At 52.1% G+C, this 26,714-nt stretch overlaps 2 protein-coding genes across 2 annotated transcripts; both read right to left on the bottom strand.

The window, feature by feature from the left end:
- Positions 1 to 378: 378 nt before the first annotated feature.
- Positions 379 to 4,907, bottom strand: PLPBP (pyridoxal phosphate binding protein). Its single transcript, XM_032204194.1, has 8 exons — positions 4,798 to 4,907; positions 4,343 to 4,450; positions 4,164 to 4,199; positions 3,813 to 3,888; positions 3,405 to 3,539; positions 3,058 to 3,200; positions 2,361 to 2,459; positions 379 to 2,074 (listed from the first exon to the last, which is right to left on the bottom strand). Exons 1-8 carry the CDS (start codon positions 4,891 to 4,893, stop codon positions 1,937 to 1,939), a joined length of 831 nt encoding a protein of 276 aa, XP_032060085.1. The 5' UTR covers positions 4,894 to 4,907; the 3' UTR covers positions 379 to 1,936.
- Positions 4,908 to 8,803: 3,896 nt separating this feature from the next.
- Positions 8,804 to 17,824, bottom strand: ERLIN2 (ER lipid raft associated 2). Its single transcript, XM_032204064.1, has 11 exons — positions 17,689 to 17,824; positions 17,491 to 17,572; positions 17,328 to 17,374; positions 16,594 to 16,655; positions 15,997 to 16,122; positions 13,998 to 14,071; positions 13,480 to 13,538; positions 12,118 to 12,209; positions 11,696 to 11,785; positions 10,496 to 10,575; positions 8,804 to 9,445 (listed from the first exon to the last, which is right to left on the bottom strand). The coding sequence occupies exons 1-11, from the start codon at positions 17,793 to 17,795 to the stop codon at positions 9,245 to 9,247; spliced, it is 1,020 nt and encodes a 339-aa protein (XP_032059955.1). The 5' UTR covers positions 17,796 to 17,824; the 3' UTR covers positions 8,804 to 9,244.
- Between the last annotated feature and the right edge of the window lie 8,890 nt (positions 17,825 to 26,714).

Here is a 26,714-nt window from a genome sequence, read left to right as displayed (position 1 = left end):
GCTGAAACGCTGGGGAGAAAGAGGTGGAAGAGGAGGGGATTAAATCCAACCACCAGATGGAAAATAGCTAATTGGAAGGCTAATTACTGAGCCGTACCTGCCCCGCGAGGAGAGGAGCTGCTGTCCCTGCGCGGTGCCCCGGTGCTGGGGAGCAGTGCCACCCAGAGGGCTCCTCCAGAAACAGCTCCCTGCACCTCGCCTCTCGCCCAGAACAGCAATTTTTTCCCCTCCTGATCAGCCTTCCCTCTCTTTGCAGCCCTCTTTCAGCTTTCTTTCACTCCACTCCCTCCAGAGACAACCGAGTCTCACCAGACAGCGACTCCAGGTTAGGGCAAGGCTTCGGCAACTCTCGGGGCATTTATTCACCACGCCAGAACATAAAAATAACATCTTTAATAGCTTTATAGCTGGCACAGGTGGCATTCAATCTCACTTTTTATTAACAAGCTATGAAACAACACACGGTGCAGTTCCAAGGAGGGCAGCTCGGGCCGTGTGCGGCTGTCAGCCACGTGGCCGTGACAGGTTGGAGCTTTCCTCTGTTCATGTACATTCAGCGTTTATAGTCAGAAAGTAAAACCAACAGCTAGCTTTAACCACACACACACACACGCAGGAAAGCCCGGGAAGGATGTTTCTGCTGGCAGCCAAAGTCTCCTCCTCTTGGCAGTGCACAAAAGCCCAGAAAATGTGGTTGTAACGCGGGTTACAAGAGACTTGCTGCAGCTACCGATGGCCAAACAGCACGTGACGGAACGCAGGAGCTTCTACTCACACCTTGAAGGAGCAGTTACTACGAGGAGAGCCCTGTCCCCTCCTCCAGGAGAAGGCAAGGCCAGGCCAGCACTTCACACAGTAAGATGTGGTCTAGAAACTGTCAGTGGTGAGAGGATTTATTTCAGGAACCCAGAACCCAGCGGGATATTTTACTTTCTGAAGTGCCTTCCCCAAAGGACCTCCAGCAACCTCGCTGCTGCCCTCCGAGATGAGCCGGCTGCTGCTGTCCTCACACAGATGCAGACGGGGTGGTGGAGGCACCAAATGGTTGCGTGACTTGCCTTGGGAGGCAACAGCAAGCCAAAGGTAGACCGAGGAGCTGGTAGGAAAGCCCCTCTTTGATAAAACAGAACACACGGCGTCAAGAACTACTACGCAGGACGAAAATAACTCCCAGCCACACCTCACGAGGGGAAGGGAAAGGTTGAAAGCATCCCAGAAGGTCTGAGCAGACATGTAGCTGATGGGAAGAGTTAGCAGCGTCAGCCTGAAAGAACACATACGAATGTCAGACGAGAAGACAGTCCCCCACCCGCAATCTGCATCCCAAACACGAGGCCGTGAACTCCTTCATGCTGGTGGCTGCATTCTTCCTCCATCCAGATGTGCTCGTTGCTCGCCTGCTGTTTAACTGGATGCCATCTCTCCAGCACCACTCGGTGCCACTAAGTGTTCCAGCATGTCCCTGTCACGTAGCTCCTCTCTAAGCACTGCTCAATGGCAGCAACGTGCAAAAACTCTTACTGGGGGAGAGGAAACATTTACAGGTCTCTCGTGATATTGTGATTTGCTTAATGGAGGGTTTAGTCCTCAGCAACAACAAAATCACTGACACTGCTGCGGATACACCTTGCTCATTGGCATCTCCATCCTGACAAATATTTATTCTCTTCAACCCAGTTATCCAAAACGAGCCCGAAGTAGCCGAGATACTCCAGTCACTTTCAACCTTTAATTTTCTTATCATTTGTTGGTAATAAAAATGTCCAGTTTCTAGGGGTACGCTATAATCACAATAAATTATGAGGCATTTCTGGCCTCTGCTCTGCTATGAGGAATTCCCTCTCACCATCACAATCATGTGCCGACGAGGAGGGAGGTGAGAATGCATAGTGTGAGGTCTCTGATCGTCTGTCCTCTGTGGAGGCCACTTTCCCACCTAGTGGTCCTGCGCTGCTGAGGCCTCTGTTTTTCCTTTAGTTTCACCTGGGGCCTTGCTGCCATCTGCTTTGTTGGAATAATCTCGCTCTCCAAAAATAGTGCTTCCAATCCTGACGTTTGTGGATCCAACCTCAATCTGGGAGAGACAGAAAGGAGGAGTTCAGAGCAGGCTGCCACCACAGTCTGTAAGCAGTCTCCACTCCCCCCATCTCACAGAAGGACAGCTCCCCGTGTATCACCACCTGCAGCTACAGCCAGGGACTACTCTGATCCCCAGAAAGGTATCCCGGGAGCAGGGGAGCTGTTCTTGGTGGAACAGCACCACCAGGATCTCCATCCAAGCAGAGGATGCCTGGGCTGGGCAGCTGGATGCTGCTGAGGGTAACGTGGCTCCTGAGAGGAGCTCAGGGCGTGGGACTTACTGCGTGCTGGAAGTCTGTGGACATGCCCATGCTCAGCTCCACCTTCTCGATGGGGAGATTCAGCTTCTCACACACCTCCTGCCGCAGAGACAGCAGCACCTGGGAGAAAGGAGGAACGAAAAGGTGACACGTTTGGTGCCAGCCACACCAGCTCAGTTCCGAGGTTTCACGGATAACAATTTCTGTCTTTCTTTGTGGTCTCCTTCACACAGAAGGCAAAGTTCCCACATTTCCTGCTGATGTGTGCTCTGCAGCACTATAGGGCACTGGAGAGTTCCCGTTACAGGCTGCACTACTGACAATACGTGCACCTACATCCTTTGAAGACAACCAATTACCACACCAGCACGACAGACGAGGAACAGAGACCCAGTTCCTCTGCCTGGCGCAGCCCTGTACAGAGTGTGCAAAAAGGGCTGGCAGAAACCTCACCTGAAAGCAGAGGATTTAGGATAAAAATTGCCACATGAGGTGCCCCTGCCAATATCCTGGCTACAGCTTCACAGAAGAGATGAGACCAAAAACAAATGCACACCTGGCCTCTGTGGAAAGGAGCCCATCACCATTAACACTGACCCTGCACAGTCTGTACAGCTCTGAGCCAGGTGTGCATTTCTACCAGCCGTCTCCAATCAGACTCGTGTCCTGACTGTACCAGGAGGCCACACAACAGCTGACATTTTCTAGGAAATCTTACCTGGAAGTCAGGATTTGGCCCCTTGCTAAGGTCATGTCCGACGCTGCCAATTGTCATCAGCCCCACGAATTCCAGGCTCGGACACTTGTTGATGACGTGCTCCACGGCCGCTGCGGTGTCTCTGGGAGGGAGGCCATGCTTACCTGGCAAAAAGCAGGGTGATTTGTGCCAAGCTTTGCCAGAAAACTCCCCTCTCCACAGCCAGGCAGAAGCTAACTGATGGTGAACTTTCATTTTAGCATAGAGAAACTCCTTAGGAGCACAAACCAACAAATCTCACTCAAGTTTCTCCTGTCAAATCAGTGAGACAAACGCACGTATCGTCAGAGAAAGTGTCTGCCACTTACTGTCCTCTCCACTAGTGTTAACTTGCACCATGACTTTCAGCCTCTGAGGTGAGCCCTTCTTCTGCCACGAGCTGTTGACTCTGTCTGCCAGCTTCACAGAATCCACCGTTTCCAACATGAACAGGTTCGGGACAGCTACAGAGAAAAAAAAACAGAGGCTTTGGGCTGCCTGTGCGACACACGAACAGAGGTATTTGCAGTTGTGCACAGCTAGCAGCAGACTATGGCAGGAGACAGCAAACAGACTGAATCAGGACTGAAAAATGGGGCAGTATCACATTGTTTCATTTGCTAATTGGCGTTTCTTGCTAGCTTGCAATCATTAGTACTAACGGGTGAGAAAGGTGGTTATTATCTGAACGTTGGAAGAATACTGCCCCTGGGGTCAAACAGAGATAACCAGCTTACCGATCAACTTGTTGACATTATTTTTCTGCAGATGGCCAATGAAGTGCCACTTAATCTCCGGGCAAGAAGACAAAATCTGGAAGCAGAGAGGAGCAGTTAGGTTTGAGTGACAATTCCCCCTTCCCCTATGCAGCACTGAGGTCCCTGTTCGCCCACAAACAAAACACCAGACATCCACTCTTCTTTCATTTACCAGACACAGGTTTTGTCTCCCTTGCCAGGCAAGGTGCTTTTCAGCAGCAGGATCAAACCGCCTCCATAACAAACTCCCTAAGACAAACCAGGACTTTGAACAGCTCTTGGGACACAACTATGCAAGAAGAGAGAACACACACGAAACTATCAACTTACTCTGGAGTCCGATGCCTTTTCCAGCAACTCTTGAACCTAGAACCCAAGACAACCTCTTGTTAAGACCACACCAGCCAAGATCACGCTGTAGGAGCAACCTCGCTGGAAGCGGGGCTCCTGGGGCCGCGTGCACCCCAATAAGCACAGTGCTGGGACCCCACGAAGGCCGGCACACTCACGTAGTTCTCCCCGAAGCTGCGCTGCCCGTGGCTGTAGGCGTCCATCACCATCTCAGCGGGCTTCGTCTTGCTGACGGCCACGAGCCGCGGCTGCACGTCCGGGAGGCCCTGGGGGGGCAAGGAGGTGAGGGGGGGGGTCCCAACCCCATTACATTGTCCCCCAGGCCCCCAGCCCCACTGACAGGCCGCCAGGGCCTGGGGACATGACGGAGGGACACGGGGGTCCCGTCACCGCCCGGGGGGCTCCCGTTAGGCCCGGGGGGGTCCCGTTAGGCCTAGGAGGGTCCCGTTAGGCCCAGGGGGGTCCCGTGGAGGAGCAGGCCCCGTCTCCATGGCAACCGGGGCCTGCCCCGGCGCTGCGGGCCCGTCTCCATGGCGACGGAGGCCTCGCCGCCATGACGGGCGGGCCTACCCCGTTTTGGGGGCGCTTCTCCCCCAAAACCTCGGCCCCTCACCTGCGGTCTCCGTGCCGCCGCCTGCTGCACCCGCTCGGTGACGGCGCGCAGCGCCGGGCCCAGCCCTTCCCCGGCGGCCATGCCCGCTCTCCACATCCCCGGCCGCCTTCCGCCGCCTTCCGCCACACACCCTCTTCCCGCCCCCCGCGCTCAGCCAATCGCAGCGCAGCGTCGCGGATCCTGGCCAATGGCAGCGGGCGGGCGGGAGGGCGGGCGTCCCGGCGGCGCCGCCATGTTGGGAAGGTCGGGGCGTCATGGCGGGTGGTGCAAAGGGCACCCCAAAGGCGGTCAAAAGCACCCGGGGGCGCCCCAAAAGCACCCGAGGACGCCCCAAAGGCACCCAAAGGCCCGGGGACAGCTCGGGGGTGCTGAGGGGAAAGGCTGGGTCGAGTGGCCCTGCTCTGGTTGCCTGCAGTGTGCTCCCTTCCCTTCCCTTCCCTTCCCTCAGGCCTTACCTGGGTGGTTGCCCAAATTCGCGAGCGCTGTGCCAGGTCCGAGGTCACTGCCGGGCTGTGATGGGCGGCAAGGAGCTGTCAGCATCCATCCTGCACCCCAATGTCCTCCTCCTGCAGAGGAGCTGCATTGGGTTTCCACCAGTTGTAGCTTCATTGAAAGAGAAGGCATTGAGCAGGCACTGCTGCCAGGCTCAGGGCACGGCCCCTGCAGCAACCCAGGAGGAGAAATAAAGTCTGGTGGGCAGCAGCCTCGGCTGCTCGGAGGGCAGGTAGCCCCCGATGATGCAGAACTGACTGCGAGCTGCATGGCTTGCACAGTCAGAAGCAAAACGCCACAAAACCACCCCAAGATCCACCCCCCGAAGAAATGGGATTCTTGCCATCCGCACAGAGGAGTTCCTCTGGGGTGCAACTTCCAACCCTAAACAAACAAACAAACCATAAAACCAGCGCGGGCTGCACCGCTTGCTCTGCACGCCCTATTTGAGCAAGCAACTGTGAAGGCAGGGATGTGCGGTGGGAGATGCTTGGAGCGCAGCCACGGGACGCGGCAGCCACCCGTGGTAGCCACACAGTCCGAGCTAAGCCATGGGGAACTGGAGGCCCCAGGGCTGTGGGGCTGCAGACAATGCCAGGCTTTATCGCAGCAAGTCAAACGGAAAGAATGGGAAACTGCCAGCTGGAGCCCATTAACTAAAATATTTGCCTTAATGCGCAGAACTCGCCCTCCCTCCCCATATTCCGAGCGGTGACAGTATTTACACAGCTGTTCCCAAATACCCAGAAGGTTCCTGCCCTTTGTCTGGTAAAACATGACAATGATTTTCTGCAAACTTTACCAAATCCTAGACGTTTGCCACCGGAGCCTCGTTCCTGTGTTTTTCACTACCCGGTTTAGCTAAGCGGGGTCGAAACGCCTGCAGCCTGCTGCTGAGCCCATCACCTCTGCCCGTTTTCTGCCCGAGCTCTGCTTTCCAGCTCCCTGGGGAGGGAGAATTCTCACAGAGCAGCAGCACAGGCACTCGTCGGCCCCTCATGCTGTTGATCCCCTGCTGATTTACCCCTGGTAAATCTTTTACCCCTGGTAAATCCTCCCCTGCAAATATATCCAAGCGCTGTGTTAAAGGTCGTCCATAAAACCAGACAAATTAAAATTGAAGGCCATTTTATTATCATAGCAAGTATCAAAATAAAAAGGCTTTTAATTCAATACGTAAGATCAACAACCATGCTGGTAAAGCATTACCACGCTCCCGCCAGCAATTCCCAGCTATCAGCAATGCCACAAACCTCTATTTGCTTCGTTAAACAGTGGTTTTAAAATTCAGATCTTCGTTTCAAGATTGCAAGATCATGGAGATTACGACAGAATGACAGTTAAAGAGTGAGATCAAATAAAGATTTACATGTAGTGACTACTCTGGAAAATTGAGGAAATTATACATATAATGAAGAATCTGAACAAAAAATAACAATCAATTTTGGCTTGTAAAGGCTGCTATTATTTCAACTTGTTTTTGCGTTTTCCACTCTTATTACAGTTTAACTAAATTACTCGGTTTTCAGTGATGCAGAATCATGACGGTTCCATAATGGTTTAAAAATGTGGGTTTGAAATTAATAATACTGGCTACTCCTTTTTCTATTCTCCCCCCTCCTCTGAGAAATACTTTAGCAGTCATGTTTTCAATTAAAAAAGAATCCTTAAGACCTATTTATTCCAAACTATTGTTTTACTGTAAAGTCATACAAAACCATATTTTATAATACCACTTTGGTTTATTTGGGTCTTTTCATTAGTGAAAACACTTGCATAAAAAGCAGGTTTTTTTTAGTTACTAATGGAAATCCTTTATGAGAATGTAGAACGATCCGAAACAAAGGTTTAGGTACTCAAAAGATTTAGGTACCATCACCTCATTCCTGTATTTCTGCTATTCCCTGTTCATCATCTTCCTGCAGAGACCAATTTACAGAAGTGAGTAATATTTCAGCCTACCTATTGATGCAATTTTGGACCACTGTTTTCTAGTGTATCAGTCTGGAGATGGAACTCTTCTTAGCTCAGCTTTTCCAGCAAATACAAAGATGACATACAAGATGGACCTTTTCTCCAGCAGAAATCGATGGTATCTTTTATTTTGCATTTTCAAGTATCAACTGTCATTCTCCTGACAGGGAAAATAAAGCTGAAGTGAAAATACTGGAACGAGCAGCAGAAATTCATCTCATTTCTATCTTAGTGTGACTGCCTTATTAAAAAGACTAATGCATATTTAGAACACTGAAGAGTGAAACCAAGAGAAGTAGGTAGCAAGCATTTAGGGCAGAAGATCATAAATTCAATACGTTGGTCCCTGACCAACTTAGTGCTTTCTCTTTCATCATCTTATATGGGTATATTGGCTGCAAATTATAACAGCAATTAATAAAAACAGGCTCTCCTGCCAAGTGGCAGATGGATCTGCGGGAGAGGATGAAAAAAAATTCTCCTGAACTTTTGTCTTTAACACCCCCTCCATTTTTGTATCTGTGTAAACTAAAAGCCTCTTTGCATCTGGTATGTGAGAATTAACCAGTTTTCTGAAGGGAAAGGTACACTACATAGCATTGTTCTGACCAAAGAAGGAAAATTCCTCTTTGAACAGTCCAGCAACAAGAGGTTGTCATCTTTGCCCTGTAGTTTTTCTCAGGATGATGCTTTGTGTCCTTTGCCACTAGCAAATCTTCCTCTCGAGATCTATTCTAAAAAATGAAAAGAAAAAAAAAAAAAAAAAGAACCAACAAAGCAAACAAACAAAACCAGTAAAACTGTTCTGTTCATTTCGGTTCACCTCAACATTATCTCTAAAATGGAACTACAAACACTGAAATCCAGTCGGTCTTGCAGACCAGCAGATGATGTGCTGTATGACCGTGGGCCTGGTCATCCAAGCAGATACTCACTAGCAAGGCTTTTTGCAAAGTCAGGGTCCCTGAGACAAAAATTCTTTTTCTCTCTAGTTTTTCTAACTATGATGACTGTGACAAACACGCTTGCAGTCTGGTTTTACCAGGAGCTAAGTCCAATTAGCCACTGGCAGGCCACTGCCCCTGCCAGCATACCTAGCAGATAAAACTGCTGGCAAGAAAATTCTGACTCCCCTTTGCCCAACCCAAATATGACAAATGGAAAACAAACCAGTGTTATGATGCAGAAAATGAGTAGTTTGGGCCACTACCTGCGTGATGCGTGGTCTAAGGTTTAGATCCCCCTCCAAGGTAATTAGGTAACCTGCAGCACTTGACTACAGCTATTACAGCTCACTGTGCACGTGGTCTTAGCTGCCCTACTGAGGTAAAACACGGGGGCTTAGACCTCAGTAAAAGGTGGTTTCATGTATTTGCTACACCTTGCACTCAGGATGGGCCTGGAGTGTCCAAATAAACCATTAGTCCCAGCGCCACAGAGCACAGGCAGTGACCCACCATCTGGCCAACGTCCGGGCCTTCAAGCAGACACGGGTAGTGTACAAAAGTCTAGCACCTTTTGTGTTTTTTTTTTTTTTTAAAGGGGTTTGAAATTAAGTACTGGAAATTTCCAACTAGAAACAAAAAAAGGTCATAGCAGCAATCCCCCTCCCGCCAAAATCTCAAAACTTACTTACTTTCAACTGCTACAAACCACCTCGATCCAAAATCAAGTACCTATCTAAGCTGGCTGCAGAACAAATAGCCTAGCTAGCCTCGCCAGAGTAACTGGGTTTATGAGCCCATCAGCGAGGAGAGGTGCATCTAGCAGACATATCTGGAGCAGAGTGCTTAGAAGTTACCAGAAAAAAAATACCCCATAAATACCAAAGTCATTGTGTCCAATTGTCATACAAAAGATTGAGAGGATTAAGTCTTATCTTAAGTCTTTCAGTACAGGAAAGGGGGAAAACAAAAAGGAACTTCCCAGTTCATGTTTCTTTAGATATAAAACAAATATAAATGTTTCTTTTCAGTTGATGTTATGAAGCAATTTTTTTGTCCTCACTGGCTCCTGCCCCATCCTCTTCGTGGATTCCTTCTGCCAGTCCCTCTGCAAATTTAGTCTGGCTACCTGCATAGTCCATGAACATGTTGGGGATGTCTTTGCCAAAATATATCTTGCTGTTTGCTGCGATGGCCTTGTATTTCATCAGCTGCAAGTACTCAGGAGTTAACTTCATCTGCACAAAAAGAAAACAGATCACCAACAGCTCAGATTCTTTCCAAAGCAAATTTCTGATGCGAGCATACAAGGCGTCCACTTTTCCAGAACACTCGTGGGCACGCTCATCCTCCCTGCAGCTGAAGAGCTGGAGTACCCAGAGGGCAGCTCTCCTTCAGCGTGTCTAAGCAAAGCTCCAAATTTCAGTGACTAAATGGCAAAATGAGAAAGTGATGGGAGCAGCTGGGGAAAAGTTCCATCCACAGAGATGGAGAAGCTCTAGAGCTCATAACTCACTGAAAGCTCTTGCAATGCGAGCTACTAGAAAGAAAAACACAACTGGCTTTTTTCACAGAGTAGATTGAAGGGTTTGTTTCAGAAAGCAGCAATCATTCCTTCAGGATAACGACACTACAGCAGAGAGAAAGGAGTAACTGGGACAGAACTTGTGCACAAACATCTCAGGCCTCCCGCCATTCTTACTGACCCTTACAAAACAAAGTCTTCCTGCTGGGACGTCCTGGGAACTTGCTGGAGGCAGTAACAAGCCTGGCAATTGTATCCATATATTTTTTTTTGTTTCCAGCGTTTTGTTTTGACTTTGTTTTTGCAGGAGCAAGACTTTGCCAGGCTAATTAGTTTGGTGTATAAGAACAGCTCCATTTGTTGTTTACCTGAACGTTTGTTTGCTCTAAGCCTGTCTGTCACTTGGGAGATCTCCCTGCCTTGACTACCTGCCAGCTCGCAGATTGAAATGAATCAACACTTCTGACTACAGAAGGATGAAAGGGCAACGCTGAAACCAATATTCTATCCCCAGCACCTGGCAGATGTCTCCAGACATAACCAGGTATTTCACATATCCTGACACAAATGTATCTGTCGAGAGAAGACCTTGCAAATAAGGATCTAATTATTGTTTCAGTTTCAAAGATAACTTCTCTGTCTTTGGCTTAAATGGCAAGACACCACGAGCAAACAAAGACAGACTGCTTTTTTGCTGAGCTCTTCTGTATAGCCTAATGTAAGGAGCCCTGCTTCAAGGCACAGAATAAGGAAACAACAATACCTTGTTGGCCTCGGCAACCTTCATAGCAGTGTAGCATTCAGCATCAGCTCGTGCCTTCTCTCTTGCAAGAAATGCAGCATCTGGAAGAAAACATGCTCCCGCATTCAGATTTTTATTTCCAGTCACGTTAGCACCATTTGCAGCTGGAAAAATTTTAAAGCAGCCAGTACCACATCTAAACCATAAGGGATACAAGGGCAAGAGGGAACAGAATGGGAAACCCAGAGACGGGATCTCCCTTTACATCTAAAATGCTACAGGATGATAATATTAAATAAGTAAATTGTATCTGCAACTGAAGGCCTCAAAGCATTTCATAAACATAAGGTTTTTATTACCACCCTGTCACACAGGCTGAGAATATTCTTTCTTCTCTAGCCAGCCACTAACTCTCGTGCTGCAAACGAAACAACTGTTCCACTGCAGAAGTGGTATTTACCCACGACATTTGCACAGGACTCCAAGAACAGTACAGCAGACTGCTCTACAGATGAAATTTGTTGATGCGAACGCAATTCCCCAGATGGGATTCTGTCTGGGATACCGAGGTTAAGATTCTGGCACACAGAGGCAGGCAATTTTAACCTTTACAGGCTCTGCCCCTTGGACAGATGTTGGAGAGCTGTCTTGCTGCAATATCAAAAATTGCGTCAAGGGTCTGATCCTGTGGGCTACTGAACTTCCCTGACGGCTAGCAAAGACATGCAAATAAAGAAACACTTCCCCTTTCTGTATCACACTCCTGTTTTTTTCTTTTCATGTCAGATGACACTGATGTGGTATCAGGCCATCAAGTTAAAGCTGAGCTTAATCTGTCTGATTCAAGGTGATCCCTTTATGTTTCTTCTGTAACAGGGAGACAATATAGTATAAATGTACACATATAATACACAATTGTATTTGTAATACATGCTAGACTGGATCTGAGAGCAGCACAGCTGGACAAGCCACTTGTTTACCTATACTAGCAGGGAGTTGCGTGAGCAGCTACACTTAAAAATTGGATGGATTTTCCTGAGACTTCCACTCCTCTGGCTAACAATCAGAGCGGTCTGTCAGGAACACTGGAAAGAATGAGGGAGACCTGAATCCTCTACTGGCACGGAGTTGAACTGGCATGGAAGCTCCCCCTCCCTCTTTTCTTTAGGATCTTTAGGTCAGTCACTACAGAACATTTACTTACTGGAAGTTATCACTCACCTTCAATCTCTGAAATTCGTTTCTCTGTTTCTTTTTCCATCACTTTCTGTCCGTAAGTTATTTCAGCAACTTGTGCAATTTTTTCTGCCTCTGAAAATGAAAGAGAACAAGTCCACATTGTCATCACGCAGTCTTCCTATTGCTAGAACCAACTTTACCCATGGAAACCCTTCCCACCCTCTTCTGGTAGCAGTAAATTGTGGGGAGAATTTTCAGCCCTCAGAAGGTGTCTTGCCTGTTTGTGGATGAAGCTGGAACCCGTTTGAGTTTCCCTGGAACAACATCAGATCAGCAGCAAAAAGCTGCAGCAGAGAAATCACCCAACAGCAAACCAGGTGCATGCCTTCCCCTCCCAGTTTGGATTCTATTTTCTGCCTATCCCACCCCCATAAGCTACTGCCTTCAGGGAAAGCTGTACAGACCGATCAGGGCCTTCTTCCTTTCTGTCTCCGCTTCCTTCTCTACCACCTTCTGCTTCTGTGCTGCAATCAGGAGCTTTGTCTTCTCGCTCTCCCTAGGGAGCCAGAAACAGTCAGTTACAAAACACAAGCATCTCAGGTGGCCTGGCCTACCTCACCTTCAGGGTGAGCCGTTGGCTTAATCCTCCTTCAAGTGTGTGCTTAGGGCAGACAGCAGTGATGAAAGTGAGTGCATCTACCTGCAGAGCTGCCTTTCTAAACTAAAGCACCTTTTCCTCCCCTTGATAGCAGGAGGATTTTTCAGTCAGGATGGTGTGAAACATTCCCTGCTACTCTCTGCAGACTGCCACAATGCCTTCCAGCAGAGGCACGTCACAGAACAACATCTAGACTATACACACGTGCAAGCTTAATGGGTTACTATTGACAAGGACACTATTAAAGTGAGAAATTAAAATCCTGTAACTTGCCCTCACAGCTTGTTATAAATTTCTCACAAGACAGATGTATATGGCTTTGAAATCACTCTTCATTCAGTGAGATGGGTCTGTGCGTTTTACTTGCTAAAGCCTTTTCTATCTCACTGCTTTGAGCACTCACTGAGAAGTTTTAAAAGCGTGTGTGTACATATATGCAAAAAAATTAAATACTCTGTTCCTGCTCCCAGTCGGGGAAGAGAGATTAGAGTCAAGAACAAGTCCTTCTCAGCCGGATTTATGGTAACAGATAAAAACAGGCTGATCTGAGATCCCATCATGACCTTACTGCACATGACTTAGCACGATACCAAAAGGTCAAGCAGAATGGAGGAGAGGGATCTTACTCTGGCCTATATAGACTCTGTTGGCAGAGTGCTCAGAGAACATAAGCATTTCTGAATGATCAAGTGCAAGAAAAGGCAGCTGGCTCACAGCACTGAAAAGGGATCAGTATGTCAAGTGCTATTAAAGAAAGTTATTTCAAAGCTTTGCAGGTCCTCAGCCCGTTGAATCAACAGTTTCTCCATCCTAGTCAAACAGCAGGATTAGCGGTGGAATCCATCCACCTGCCACTCACTCGCATGCTCGGGGAAGTGTTTGTAAAATAGGGCCAGTGTCAAGGGGAAGGAGGCCCCGGGAAAATAATTCCTGCACTCAAGTGCTCAAAATGGAGCAACACCCTAACTCAGCAGTGACCTGCCAGCCATTTACAGTGACAGCCACATCTGCTGCAGCCTCGCCAGCCCCTTTCTGAAGGGCAGCAAGGCAGCACGAGGCTGAGCACAGGCCTGGCAGAGGGCACTCTGATCAGTGCTCGCTGTGAAAACACATTAATCTGGATGAGCGACTCCTTTTGGTAACAAAGGTGCAAGTCTCAGGCACTTACATGAGCTCATAATTCCTCCGGATTGTTTCAGGGATGTTTGGCTTTGTAACTCGAACTGCCTGGAAAGAGAGACAGAAGAAAACATCGGCAAGCAGCCAACAATCAAAAGGCAAATGGCCCTGAGGCTGCAGAGGGTGGGGGAGCTAACGCTTATGACAAGCTCTGCCAGACAGAGCTTTTACAGGCTGCAGAGATTGTGGCCAGCTCCAAACTACAGAGAGCAAACACCGGACCCACTGATCTCCTGACATGACAGCAGGTTACAGCCTGTGTGAACGAGTAACCAGGGAAACACCGAGAGAAACCCAGCGCAGCAAAGCCATAAGGGGACAGAAATGACACTGCTCTCATTCCCCACATTAAACAAACTGGATCATAGAATCATAAAGATTGGAAAAGACCTTTTCAAAAGGAACTTTATAGCTGTACTTTAAAGCAATTTTCTAAAAGTTACAGCTTATTTCCTGTTATCCCTTAACCCTCACGGGCTGCACATCTCCAAGCAGAACCCCGATTACCTGTATAATTAATCCGGGGGCCATGGTAGTTAGGTCTTGCTGCAATGCCAGTTTAAGGTTTTCATCAATCTGATCTGATTGGAAGGAAGGAAAAAAAAAAAAAAGTGACTAAAAGCCCCACAAATGCAGCTTGCTGCCAACAGGTACAGAATTAGCTGGAACAGCTCAGATTTCTTATTCCTGGAAAGTAACTGGAAATGTAAGCTTGGTATAGAAGTGCTGGGCTGAGAAAGACCATCCCCAACCTCAGGGCAGGTTCACATCTCGGCACGTCACGCAGCACTGACCACTGGAAAGGACTTGGGAGAGACCACAAGAACATGGCCAGCATAAAATGAAGACCTTCCCAGTTTCCAATAACCTGCAACTTGGACTCTTTTTGAGCCAAAAGTAGCATTTTTATGGTAAAGAATCTCTGTTCTAACCCACTTCCCTACTGATACCTTCCCAACTGGATCCTGAAGTAGATGTGGTCCAGCTAAATCATGACTGATTAGTGACTGTGCCTGTGCCAGCAGCAGACAAAGAAAATGGAAAAGGAGAAATGTAAAATGGCTGCATTAGTTATTTTAATAGGCTGCAAAAATTTCATCAGTAAAGCCTATTTGGCTCAATGCAGAACATTTAACTCCAGCACAGCTAAGAAATTTCAAAAGGAAACACAAAACAAAACCCTTCTTCAGTGAAAAGCTCTAAGGACAGCAGTGTTTCCAGTTGGGGCCTGCTGAGAAATGCAGAGGGAAAATAAAATGTAATAGCCTTGAAAGTGATCACATCGCACTCCTTGATTATTTGCTTTGGTCCCAGTTTAGCTAGCTGGAACTCACACTCACAGTGAAGTTCAGCCAGGAGTTTAGGAAACAGCTGTTATCAGTTTCCTGCACCTGCTTGCAGATGTGGGGGCAGAGAATGACATAAGTCTGCCTGAAATGGGCTGTGCCCCATTTCATAACGCTGGAGCCAGAAAACATCCAGCTCAGACTGAAAGAGTTACACAGGGGTTTATACAAGTTCCTTCTGTGCAAATTGGTTGTCTTGAGTCCGTTTCAAGCAGTTGTCGTCAGCAGCTGCCGACATCTGGAGCCTCCATCGACAAAGAACCAGAACATTCACCAGCAGCCCCGTAAAGGAAGAGGAGGGGGAGCTGAATCCTAGTCCCACACTTGGTGCGGAGGCCCTGTGAGGAAGGGGACAGCCAGGCTTCTTGGAAAGCCTCGCTTACACAGAGAAGCGGTTTGCAAACACCTTGTACTCTTCCAGGCACTTGGCGCTAAAAAATCCCAGCCACTAATTCTGTCAGCCCTGGGTCCAAACCGGTCACGGCAACACTTCAGTGATGGCCAGCAGCGCTGCGCTGCCAGATGCTGGAAGGGATTTCTTATCAAAGGCCATAAAGCAAGCACTCGGCCTGGCAGGGACTGGCCCATTTCTCCTCAGAAACCAACACGATTCTCCAGGCTCTCTCGTGCTGTTCTCCAAGTGTTTGAGCTGCCTGATTTCCCACTGGTCTGGAGAGAGGAAGGGGAGGTCAGCCGGCCCCCGCCAAGCAGCCCTGGTTTCTAGCACTCACTCGCAGAGCCCAGGAGCTGCAGCGATGTGCATGACACACCAGTAATCAAACCCACGGGGCTTTTGGTACCAGCAAAGAACAGAAGACTGGCTTTTCCTTCTGGACTATTAAATCCTGCCCCTGATTAACCAGTCACATTTGCTAAACACATGTAACACAGCAGAATTACTGCTCCCTCTCCTAAAACCCTCTGCTGCCACTGGCAGGTTTGGGGGATTTTTGTTGTTGTTGTAATACAGTGAAGTGCACAGCACCAGAAGATGGTAAGGAGCAAATAGCTGTAACTGGTTAACAATTCCAACCAGACTGGATTGTAAAAGGCCCAGCAGCTGGGGCAGTGACTTCTGTACCAGCACAACATGCAGAGAGCTCACAGAGACATCGCTCAAGGAGCCAGCAACCCGGGAGTGAAAGGCAGAGGCAGCTCACCGAACAGCTCGATGTAGACCTCCTGCAGCGTGTGGACACTGCAGAACTGGTTCAGCTCATGGTGAATCTTGTTGAAGATGAGAGCTTTGTCGTAGTCAGCAGTGTAGTTCTTCACTATGTCATAGACTGCAAAAGGAGACATGGAAGTGGCGTTAAGAGCTGGGACAGAGGGATGCCACGGGCTGGGTGCTCGCAGGGGAAAGCTCCTGGCTCAGTCACAGCAGCAAGAAACACAGAGCCAGACTGAAACGAGGAAAGCACCTCAAGAGAAGGCTGCACCACAACCACCCACTTCATTCAGGGGCGTTTTAATTATTGCTGGTATTTCATCACATCCCAATCCATATTCTGCCACATGCCTTGTAAGCAGAATGACACCTTACTAACAGCAGCCCTTTCTGCATTATCTGCAAGTCTCTGTCCTACACACACACACACACACACACACAAAAAAGCCTGCCCTGGTCATTCTCTTCGTGTGTCAGACTCCAGCCTTCTGCCCACAGACACCCCGTCTCCCCTGCCCCTTGCACACCTCGTTATTCAAATTAGAAGTTCTTCAGCAGGATTCTCGGGGGTCACAGGGGAAGAGCTCACCTGCACTTTGGATCAGGAAATTCACCACCTCAATTCGGTCAAAATAAATCATCACTCCTCCGCTGCAGAAGGAAGCAGAAGAAAAACGAAAGGGGGAAGTTTGCTGGAGGCCACGAGCTCTGCCCTGCAGCCGGTGTGTGAGCGGGGCACACTCCCCTCTAGCGGGGGAGCGCAGCACTCGCACCTCCAGCGAGCACCGCTGCGACACCACGGCAAGGACCTGGGACAGGCTGCTGGTGCCTCCAGGAGCTGGATCACGAAACGTGGATCGAAAAATCATCTTTTTAGAGGAAACTCCATGGAAATACAACCCCCCGATCCCTTACCTATTTTATACCAAGCAACCCACTTTCCTGCTGTGCTCCAGCTCAGGCAAGCACGGAAGGAGTATCTTACTTACAAAAAGAATATAATTTTCGTAATATTAAATTCTTGCCCATAAGTTGGTACGAAAAAGATGATTGTGGAAGGTGCAGCCTGTTTGTGGCAGAAGGTAACTGCACTGAGAACTAGAGTACCAAGTCCTGCGGCACCTGCATTAATGCCAGACGTGGAAGCTCAGGGAGTCGGGTAGGGCTGGAGGTGGGAGATGGAGCTCCTGAGGAGCAGGACATGCATTTTAAAGCCAGGCTGTGTGTTTAAAGCACATTAGGGTGAGGAAAGGAATAGGGAAAAGACTCGAAAGGTACCCAACAAAATCAGGGAAGTGCAGGGACAGAAGCTAAGCGACTCACCTGGTCCCGCAGGGCACATTTTTCACCTCATCCGTCTGCAGCGTGGTCTGGACAGAGAAATACTTCAGAAAAACCCCTCTGGAGCCAGGCCTCCCACAGCAAACGGGGCTGGCCCGGAGCCCCCCCAAACCCCCCCGGTCCTCCCCAAACCCCCCAGCCTCACCTGCACCGACTTGTAGGACGTGATGAAGGGCAGCATGAGGTGGAAGCCGGGCCCGCTGGTGGAGGTGAGCAGCGCCCCGCCGCTGAGGAGAGAAGGGACAAGGAGAGAAACGCGGCCGTCAGCGGCGGCCCCGCACCGGGCCGGGCCTCGCTTAACCGGCCCGGGAGAGCCCGGGGGAGGCCGCAGCGGCCGCCTCACCGGTAATAGACGCCGATGTGGCCCTCCTCGATCTTGTGGATGGCGGAGAGGAAGGCGGCGGCCAGGCAGCCGAGGCACAGAGCGGCGGCGGCCCCCAGCTGGGCCATGCCCGGCCTCGGCGGGACGCGGCTGCCGCTGCCCGCCCGCCGCGCGTCATCAGCCGGCGCCCGCCGCCGCCTCGTGGGGAGCCGCCGGGGGGCGCCTCAGGGCCCGGAGCTCGCGGGGCCGCGGGTTCGAGACCCGCCAGGGTCAACCGCGCAGCCCCGCTCAGTGGGGAGGGGGCGATGTGGGGGCACAGCGGGACCTGCAGCGCCCCGGCTGGGTGTTGAGGACGGGGAGAGCCCCTCACAGGAGGTTTTTCTATGAATTGGGCTCTTGCTCGTGTGCGTGAAGCGCCACGCTGAGCCCCTAGGCACTGCTGAGCCCCCGCCGGGGTCTTGTGCCCAGAGAGATGCCCTCACAGGAGGTTCTGCCATGAACTCAGCTCTTCCTCGTGTGTACGAAGCACCACGCTGACCCCCTGAGCCCCCAACAGGGTCTTGAGGCTGGGGAGACCCCCTCAGAGGAGGTTCTGCCATGAACTGAGCTCTTGCTTGCATGCACAAAGCACCACGCTGACCCCCCTGGGCACTGTTGAGCCCCCACCAGGGCCTTGCGTCTCAAAAGACCCCCTCAGAGGAGCTTCTCTCATGAATTGACCTCTTGGTTGCATGCACAAAGCACCACGCTGCCCCCCATGGCACTGCTGAGCCCCCACCTGGGCCTTGTGTCCAGAGAGACCCCCTCACAGAGGTTCTCCCATGAACTGCCCTCTTGCTCGCACACACGAAGCACCGCGCTGTCCCCCCAGGCATTACCACACCCCCAGCTAGCCCCAAGGCCACCCAGCAGGGTCTGTGCCCCCCGACGAGCCCCCCATGGCCTCCCCGCCGGGGCTCGGCTCTCCCACAGCAATCTGTTCCCCATCTGGACCAGGCCAGACCGAGGGGCAATAACGGGGAAAGTGACAGAGCACGCAAAGATATATTAAATCTTCCGCATCTATAATTGTTGAAGGGGACTTAAAAAACATAGGAGAGACGTATAAAATGTCAATAAAGTAAAATAATTTGATCTTTACAGTTGATAGATCTCCTAGGGTTATATATAACAAACCTGTCAGAAGGATTCAGCGCCGTTTAGAAGTAGGGAATGAAATATCTGCTATATTTGTCAATCCAAATTTTACAGCTCTTAAATAAGCGCAAAAGGGCGCCAGAGATGAAATACACCCTGTATTAGATTTTTTTAAAAAATGCTTGCCCAGATTTAAGGCCCTGATAAAATGTATTAAATCTTTAAAGGTTTTAATGAATCTAGTATGTGTTTCATAAATCAAGAGCCTCTGCTCAGCCCCCTCTCAGTTTAATAAGGGTAAACTAGGAAATTGCTCTGAGCTGAAGCAAAATACATTCATATAATATTGAAAAGTAATAGATTTTTAAATGTGGGGTGTTCTGGCTCGCAGGCGAGGTTTTGCTTCATAACATCGGCGCTATATCATTACCCTGAATGGGAAACCATCTGTGGCCACGTGTTTAACAGCATCAAGATGTGAACTAGCACAAAGGTAAATATTATTTGTAATAATCCTGAAAAAAAAAAGCCAAAAAAATCATTACTTCTAGACCTCAGGCCAGGAACATTCGGGGGTGTCTGTGCTGGGACTCTGTTTTTAGCAGCGTGGACTTTTTTACACTAACAAATGGTTTATTGCACCCATTTCTCGCTGGCACTCGAAGACTTTTTCATCTCTGCCCCATTCTTCCCCATCCCACTGAATTGAAGCCCGTGTAAAAGTATTTTGTGGGTTTTACCGCAAAGACTGAGAGGAGTTCGAAGGTCTCTGAGGTGCTCTGCTCAACGCTGTCACCCCCAACCCCCATTACCTGTCCCCCCCAGCTCCAGGACGGGACGGGACCGTCCCAGCGGGAGGTGAGGCCAGGACCCACGGCAAGTGCTGCGTAAAAGTCTGTCCAACCTCATTAACTGTCACGGGTAACAATACCAAGCTGGCAATAAAGGCAATTTTGAGCCTGTTGGCCATTAATCACCGCCTGACAGTTGTGAATAGAGGTGGAAAAACTCTGTCCCCGCAGTTCCTGCTTTGGCGTTTAAGGTTACCTCTGTGTGCAGCCTGCAGGGAGCAGTGGGGCGGAAAGCTCGCACCCGCCAGTCCCCATCCCTGTCCCCATCCCATCCCATTCGATCCCCATCTCCATCCCATTTCCATCCCCACCCCATCCCATTTGATCCCCATCTCCATCCCATTTCATCCCATCCCTGTCCCCCAGTGCTCCCAGCATGTCCTTGCTCTCCTCCCCAGGCTTGGCCACTCCTAGGGAAGCTGCTCTGAAAGGCAAACCCGGCACTTCGCTAACCACGGGGCCTAATAGCAATTTAATAAGGTGTTGGGAAAGTGCCTCGAAGTCAAAGCGATCGCTGTGTGCACGGAGTGCCATCGTAGCTCCCGGCTGCCCCAGAGCTGGGGCTAGATGTGGCGCTCTGCAGTGGGACATTAGTGGGGGCCCAGGGCTGAAAAGGCATAAAAACCCGATTTGGGTTGGATGGGGAGGAGACACAGAGCTGTTTCCCAGCCTGATCCTAAGGAGCCAGAGAGGCTCGAGGGGCTGCAGGACAATACGGGGTGCCCCCGCTGCCTTGCGCCAGGGTTTTGAAAGGGAAAGAAGGTGGGGAGAGGGAGGGCGCGGGGGGAGAATACTTAACAAATTAAGTCTATCGAACGTTATTTGCAGATTACGGTGCAGAATTGTGTTAAAGTATGTCCGGGCTCGTTACATGTCAGCGCTAACAATACAGCACTTGGCAATCAAGGCAGTTCTCTGGCGCTGGCCATTAATCATCCCCTGACAGTCCTGAGCTGGAAACGAGGAAACTGCTCACATGTGCTAGATGCACCTATTTACCCGCGCTGTAATCACGGCAGGAAAAGTTTTCTTTGACTCCCTGCCTGCCCGAGCCTTGCTGGCGGGGCGATAAGCAGAAGGGTCCTGGTCCTTATTTCATGTCCCAGCTATTTCGAGGGCCACGGGGGCGCGCGGAGAACACGGTTTGCATTTCAGCTCCGCCGTGGTGGGACACCTCGTGCCCCAAGGGAGCATCCCCCCTGGTTCCTGGGCACTGCGTTTTGGAGGTGCTGCTCACCATGGGGATTTGGCTTTTTAGGGCTGGCCCAGGGGGGGCCATGTGGGGGGGAATGAGCGCAGAGCGGAGCTCGCCCTGCAGACGCCAGCGCCGTGGCTGGGTGCCAGGGTGCCAGGTCACCCTCCCAGGAAATAAAGGAGCAATGTGTCCAGCCCCCCCCCCCCCAGTGCTGTTTTCTAAGGGGAAATGATTAATGGTGCTTGGAAACCACAATTCATCCCGGGAAAGAAAGTAGATTTACCCAAAACATGCGTGAGAATTAGCGTGCGGATCGGCTCCGAGGCAGAGGCGGGGAAGTTCTGGGTGAACAGAGCCCGACTGTGCTGGGGAAAAGCCCTGGCCGGAGACTTTGCGGCGACGGCGGGGTGGGAGCAGGGCCTGGGTGCCCACGGGCCATCGGGGTGGCTTTGCCCCTCGTCTGGTGGCAGCACAGAGGGTCACGGTGGAGGAGAAAGGAGATCTCAGCCATAGGACCCCTGACAAGGGGCCCCTGCCAGGGGATGGATGGCGCTGGTGGGACCCAAACTGCTCGTCCCCAAATGTCCCCGTGGTACTGGGGCCAGGGAGAAGCAGGAGAGGATTTGCACCAAAACCCAGCAGATTTCCATATTGTAAATGCCAAATGTTTTAGCAAAAGCTGGTTTTCAGGCACGGGGGAATAGCCTCACCCTGCTCGTGCCCAGGGGAACCACGGGGATGAGTGGGGTGGAGCTGGGGTGCAGCGAGCATCGAGCCATCACCGCGACGCTCCGGCTGTCCCCGTGGCACTGGGCTGCAGGAACCCTCGGAGAGGGGCAGAAGGTGCCTTTCCTCCACAGCACATCCTGATGTATCTGCCAGCATGCTGCAGGAGCGAGGCACGGGCCAGCGGGTTAGGAATTGCATTAAAGGGTTTTCAGGCATGAGTCCTGACCGGGATCCAAGCAGCTGCGCTCTCCCCACAAACTGTGCAATGTTGGGCTGGGGACAAGAGCAGCCAGGGAAGGGGACGGGCTCCCTTGGAAGGAATTCGGGACGGGTGGCGTGGATTTATGGCCCGATCCCGGGGATAAAAACAACAGTCTCTGCTCTGGATCAAGGCAGCGGCCACGCGCGGTCCTGTCCCAGTGAGCGGAGGTGCTCAGAAAGGGCTTCGGGCGGCTGATTTATTTGTGGGATTCCGGGAAGGGCTGGGGAAGCCTCGGAGAGGTGCTGAAGCCCAGGTCAGGAGTCAGCGGTGTCTCGGTGATATATTTAGAGCGGGATAATGCGAGTGACAGGAGGAAAAAAAAATAAAGCTCCGTGGAGGAGGTGCAGATACATTCCCTTGGCCGGGGAGTTACTGGATGATCTGAGCCAGGGAACAGATAGTTGGATTTCCCTGGTTTCTCCCTTCAAATAAATCACAACTCCAGAGCCCTTTAAACTCTGCAATATGATCTGTTCCAATAAGGAAGGGAATGAAAGGCTGCGTCTCTCTGGAAGCCTCCAGAGCCATAAATCTACTATGTACAAACACATACCAGATTTCCAAGTGCATTTATTTTATTGTATTGTTTTAACAGAAAAATCAAACTGCAATAAACTCAGTCCCTCATTAGCTGTCTCTGTGTCCTGGCCAAACGCTGCTAACGAATAAAATCAGGACAAAGGAATGTGGCTGTCGGTCAAGAGCCCGGCCGGGCGCTGACCCCCCGAAAAGCGATTCCCTGCAGCGGGGCGGCCGGGGGATGCGAGGGGCCGGATCCTGCCCTGCTTATGGCCAGGGCTGTGCTGGGTTTGGCTGCTCCGAGTCCCTTTCTGGCCAGCTCCGCAGGGTTTTCTGCACTGGTTTGCAGTGGACCTGGCTGTACCGAGCCCCAGTTTGGGCAGGGGCGTGCGTCCCCCTGCCCCAGCCCCCTGCGTGCGGCTGCTTGCAGAAGTGCTGGTGAAGCACGGGGCAAACACTCCCCGGGCTGGCAGTCGGGGCAGTTTCAGGGCTGTTGGTCATTAATCATCCCCTGACAGTCCTGCAGGGGCCGGCCACACCAGCAGAGCTCCCTGGGGATGGGAGAGCCCAGGGAGGGGACACGCTGGCACGGTGCTTTGGGTTTTCCCAGGAGGGGGGTCCAAACCCGAGCCTCCACCCCGCAGGACCCCTCTGGGCTCCGCTGTCCCCAGCAGCACCACCACACCTCGTCCCTCACAGCCGGTCTTTTCACGCCTTGTCAGCAAGCACCATTTTGGGCTTAAAAACCAGAAACGAGGACAGAAGCAGGGGTGGAGGGCGGGGCGTGGCAGGGGCACGGAGCAGAGGGGGCCGGGCACGGAGCGGTGCTGAGTGCAGGAGGTGCAGCACCTCGGGCTGATCCTGGAAAAAAGGAAAAGGAAGGCAGAGCCGCCCGGGAGGGAACGAGGCGGCTGTCCCCCAGATTTATGGAGCCGCAGTGGCCGGGGAGCCCCCCCAGCGCCCGAGCCCTGCCTCAGCCCACAGAGAAATTCTTTACTTATTGAATCACATTTGTCATCCCTAAATACATATGCAGGCCCGTGTTTCTGAATCCATAAACATCTTTAACTAACTCCGCTCAGCTAGGCCTCTTTCAGCAGTAATTTATATTTAACTTTTTCCATATGCGGGGCCTGTCGCGTTGGTGTCATTTCCGGGAAGGCCGGGGGGGCGCGGGGGGCGGCGTGCTTGGGGCTGCTGGAGCAGCCCGGCTGCTGGCACGGCGCGAGAAATCCACCCGGCAGAGCCAGTGCTCATTAATCATTTGAACTACCAAACTGCCAGCTCCTTTCAAGATCTTTCAAGAAGTGTTTTCACCCAAAATAGAGTTGAAAACGCGCCGGGCCCTACTTTCAGAGTCTCATCCATCTGGCCATTATGGGGAGTGTCAGGCGGCTCTGACAGACAAGGCTGCTCTGTTCGAGGGGCCCCCGGCTCCCGCAACCTGTCACAGCGCGGGGCTGAGCGCGCCTGACAGCTCCATTTGTACCTACAGAAGAGATAAAAGCGCCCTCGCTGCGCCGGGCGGCGGCGAGGGATGAGCGGGGGCACCCCAGGGTGCTGGCGGCATCCCCCATACCCCACTTTGTCTCAGGAGAAACCCAGCCCCTGTCCCCAAAATCCTGTCATCGAGTCGTGCCGGCTGCTTGGGCGATGGGCATCGTGCATGGGGTGGGCTGTGGGGCTCAGAGCCCCCTCCTGTGGTGCTGCAGCCCCGCGCCCTGGCACCGAGCATCCCGGCACCGAGCATCCCCTGCAAAACCACCCGGGGCCCCGTCCCTGCTGGAGGCTGAGCCCCCCTCCAGCTCCCTCCCCGCTGGCTGTGCGCAGCCCCCAAGTGTGAGCGGCGTGAGTCAGCCCCCAAAAATAACACCGCGGGTCCTGGTGCTACGAGAGCTTCCTCCAGGCTGCGGCTCTTTCTCACGCAGAGGATGCAGCAGCGCAGCGGGAGGCTCCTGGGGACCTCGAGCTCTTCTCGCAGCTCTCCTGGGGAGAAACCCCTCTGGACCCCGACCTGGGGTTTGCTCCTTGCTCTTGGACAGGCACAGCCAGAACGGTTTGGGAAGCAGCGAAGTGGCAACCGAGGGCACGACACATTTCTGCAGCTGGAGGAGCAGGCGAGGCGCGCAGCGAGCGAACGCTTCCCAAGCAGTTGTTCCTAATCTGAAATTCAGCCAGAGCCTGAGAAACGTGCATAAACACCAGAAGGCACGGAGGTCTTTTCAGCTCCATTCCTCGGTGGTAAATTCCTGTTCCCACCCCTGCCTCGCAAGGGTTTGTTATCTGGGGTGGGTTGAGCAATAATTTTCTTAAAAACATGAGGTTGCTCCACGCCTGTGACAAATCAGCGGCTCGGCGCGAGCACGGCTCGCGCTTTGGTTCATGTCAGAGACATTTTCCACAGAACATGACTCTTTCCACCTTGGAAGCCGGACCTGGCCGCCGTCCCTCTGCACCCCACGGACGTCACTGAGGCTGTGCAGAGAACTGGAACAGAAAGCCGTGAAGGTAACAATTGCTCCAGCAGAAACAATTAGTCACTTTTACAGGAGCTCTGCCCAGCAAAGCTCCCAGGCTCGGCGCTGGGTTCGCAGCCAAGGCTGCAGTTACCAGCCCCATCCGAGCGAGGCTGCGAGCGGGGACAGCCCCGTCACCGCACCACGGGCACGAGAGGGCCGATTGTCCCCAAGTGCTGGCAGCAGAAGGGGTCCTGTCACCACGCTCAGCTGGGGGAAGGCAGGAGAGGGGCACAGCAGAAGCCAGCTCTGGATTGCAGCAAGCGAGCGTGCCAGGAAAGAGCAAGGCAGCAAATTGTTCAAATGCTTCCATCTCCCCTCGCCTCTGCCCCAGGGAGAGGAGTGTGGTGAAGGCGGCGAGGGCGGCATCTCAGCAGAAAGCTCCAGCACGATTTGAAGTGCCTCAGTCCCCTCTTCTGTCCTCTGCTCTCCAGAGCCACCTGCCCATGGGGTGAGCACTCACCAAGGGCAGGCACTGAGCACCCCGGGCTCCTGCAGGTCCCTTTCTCCCTGGCAGCAGCGTCTCCTCCTCCTGGTGAGGCACCAGCGGGGACCGGCATCGCCCCGCAGCCCGGCTGCTGGATGGGGTCTCAGGAGGGTGCTGTGGGGTGGCCGATGGAGATCCTCGAGCCGCTGCCACGAGTCCTCTTGCAAACACGGCGAGGAAAACCAGGCCATTTGGGTTCTCCGATCCGGCAGGGTGCCCACGGTCGGGCTGCAGGAGGCCTGATTTATGGGCGCTTATAAAACCAGCCGAGGCTGCCTAGTCTGCTCGCCAGATGCCAGGGACGCTGCGTGTCCTGCAGCCACCGCCTGCTTGCTGGGCCGTGAGGGCTCCAGGTGCCAGCAGGGACCATCCTGACGTTTGGCACCACAAGGTGCTGGATGTGCCACCCTGCTCGGTCCCCACGTTGCCATCACTTTGCTGGTGCAGCATCAGCTCTCAGCATCTTGCCACGGCACCTCCGGGGTCGCTCCGTCTGCGGGGAGGTCGCATTCCCCCCCGTCCCATCCCGTGCACGGTGCTGGAAGGTGGGGTGAAGTCATGGCAAAGCTGCTCCGGGAGGTTTCCATAAACGCTGTGTTAGAAAACATTATGGTCTGTGGAAATCTGTTTGTTATTGTGAGTTGAGCTCAAGGAATACACTCTGTAAACTAAGCTGTCAGCCGAGCGTCTCCCCCAGCATTCTCCAGCGAGCGTTTAGCTGAAACATTTGTGTATACAGAATTACGACTCTTCAGTTATTCATCATGATAATAAACAGAGAGATAACTATTAACCATGCATCACAGTAATGAACAGTATCACTTACACGCGTGCTGGTGTAAATCTGAGCGAGCGGGGCCGCGCTTTGCAGGGAGCCAGCGCGGGCACAGCTCTGCCGCGGGACCGGGGCAGCCCAACAGTGCCCCGGTGCCAATGGTGGTGCTGAGCAGGAGCAGACACTGCAGGAGGTGGCAGGAGCCACGGCCACGTATGGTCACCCTGGGCGCTTCCCATGCTGCTGCCAGCACAAAACGGGTGTCCTGTTATGGGGAAGGTGCTGGTGCATCCCCGCTGCAAGCAGGTGCTGGTGCCGCTGGGAGGATTCGTGCCACGCACCGGGTTTTGGGCAGCGAAGTGACAGCGGTGGCTCCTCAGCAGTCTTACAAAGCCCCGTGAAAGCCTTCTCCCATTCTCTGCAGCTTTCCAGGCCGTTGGGCACCCTCTGTCTGCTCCCGTGTGCTCCTCTGCCTTTGGGGCTCTCTGAGCACCTCGATGTCCTCGCTCTTCTCCACGCGCCTCCTCTCGCTGGCGCTCTCCTGCTACTGACATTGCCTGGAGGCAAACCACAGGA

This window comes from Aythya fuligula, chromosome 27 (genome assembly GCF_009819795.1).
Source record: "Aythya fuligula isolate bAytFul2 chromosome 27, bAytFul2.pri, whole genome shotgun sequence".
In the NCBI taxonomy this organism is placed as follows: Eukaryota; Metazoa; Chordata; class Aves; order Anseriformes; family Anatidae; genus Aythya; species Aythya fuligula.
The sequence above is the reverse complement of the archived record's forward strand: the minus strand, read 5'-3'. Positions and strand labels throughout refer to the sequence as shown.

Bases quoted from the DNA above. Each gene is read 5' to 3' on its own strand.
- PLPBP (XM_032204194.1), bottom strand. From the start codon at position 4,893: ATGTGGAGAGCGGGCATGGCCGCCGGGGAAGGGCTGGGCCCGGCGCTG. The intron at 4,200-4,342 runs GTGAGTGTGCCG...CTTGGGTTCTAG, and splicing joins GCAGCTTCGGGGAGAACTAC to GTTCAAGAGTTGCTGGAAAA. The intron at 2,075-2,360 runs GTAAGTCCCACG...TGTCTCTCCCAG, and splicing joins CCACAGACTTCCAGCACGCA to ATTGAGGTTGGATCCACAAA.
- ERLIN2 (XM_032204064.1), bottom strand. From the start codon at position 17,795: ATGGCCCAGCTGGGGGCCGCCGCCGCTCTGTGCCTCGGCTGCCTGGCC. The intron at 14,072-15,996 runs GTGAGCTGCCTC...CCTTCCAATCAG, and splicing joins GGTCTACATCGAGCTGTTCG to ATCAGATTGATGAAAACCTT. The intron at 11,786-12,117 runs GTCTGTACAGCT...TTTCATTTTCAG, and splicing joins AAGGAAGAAGGCCCTGATCG to AGGCAGAAAAAATTGCACAA.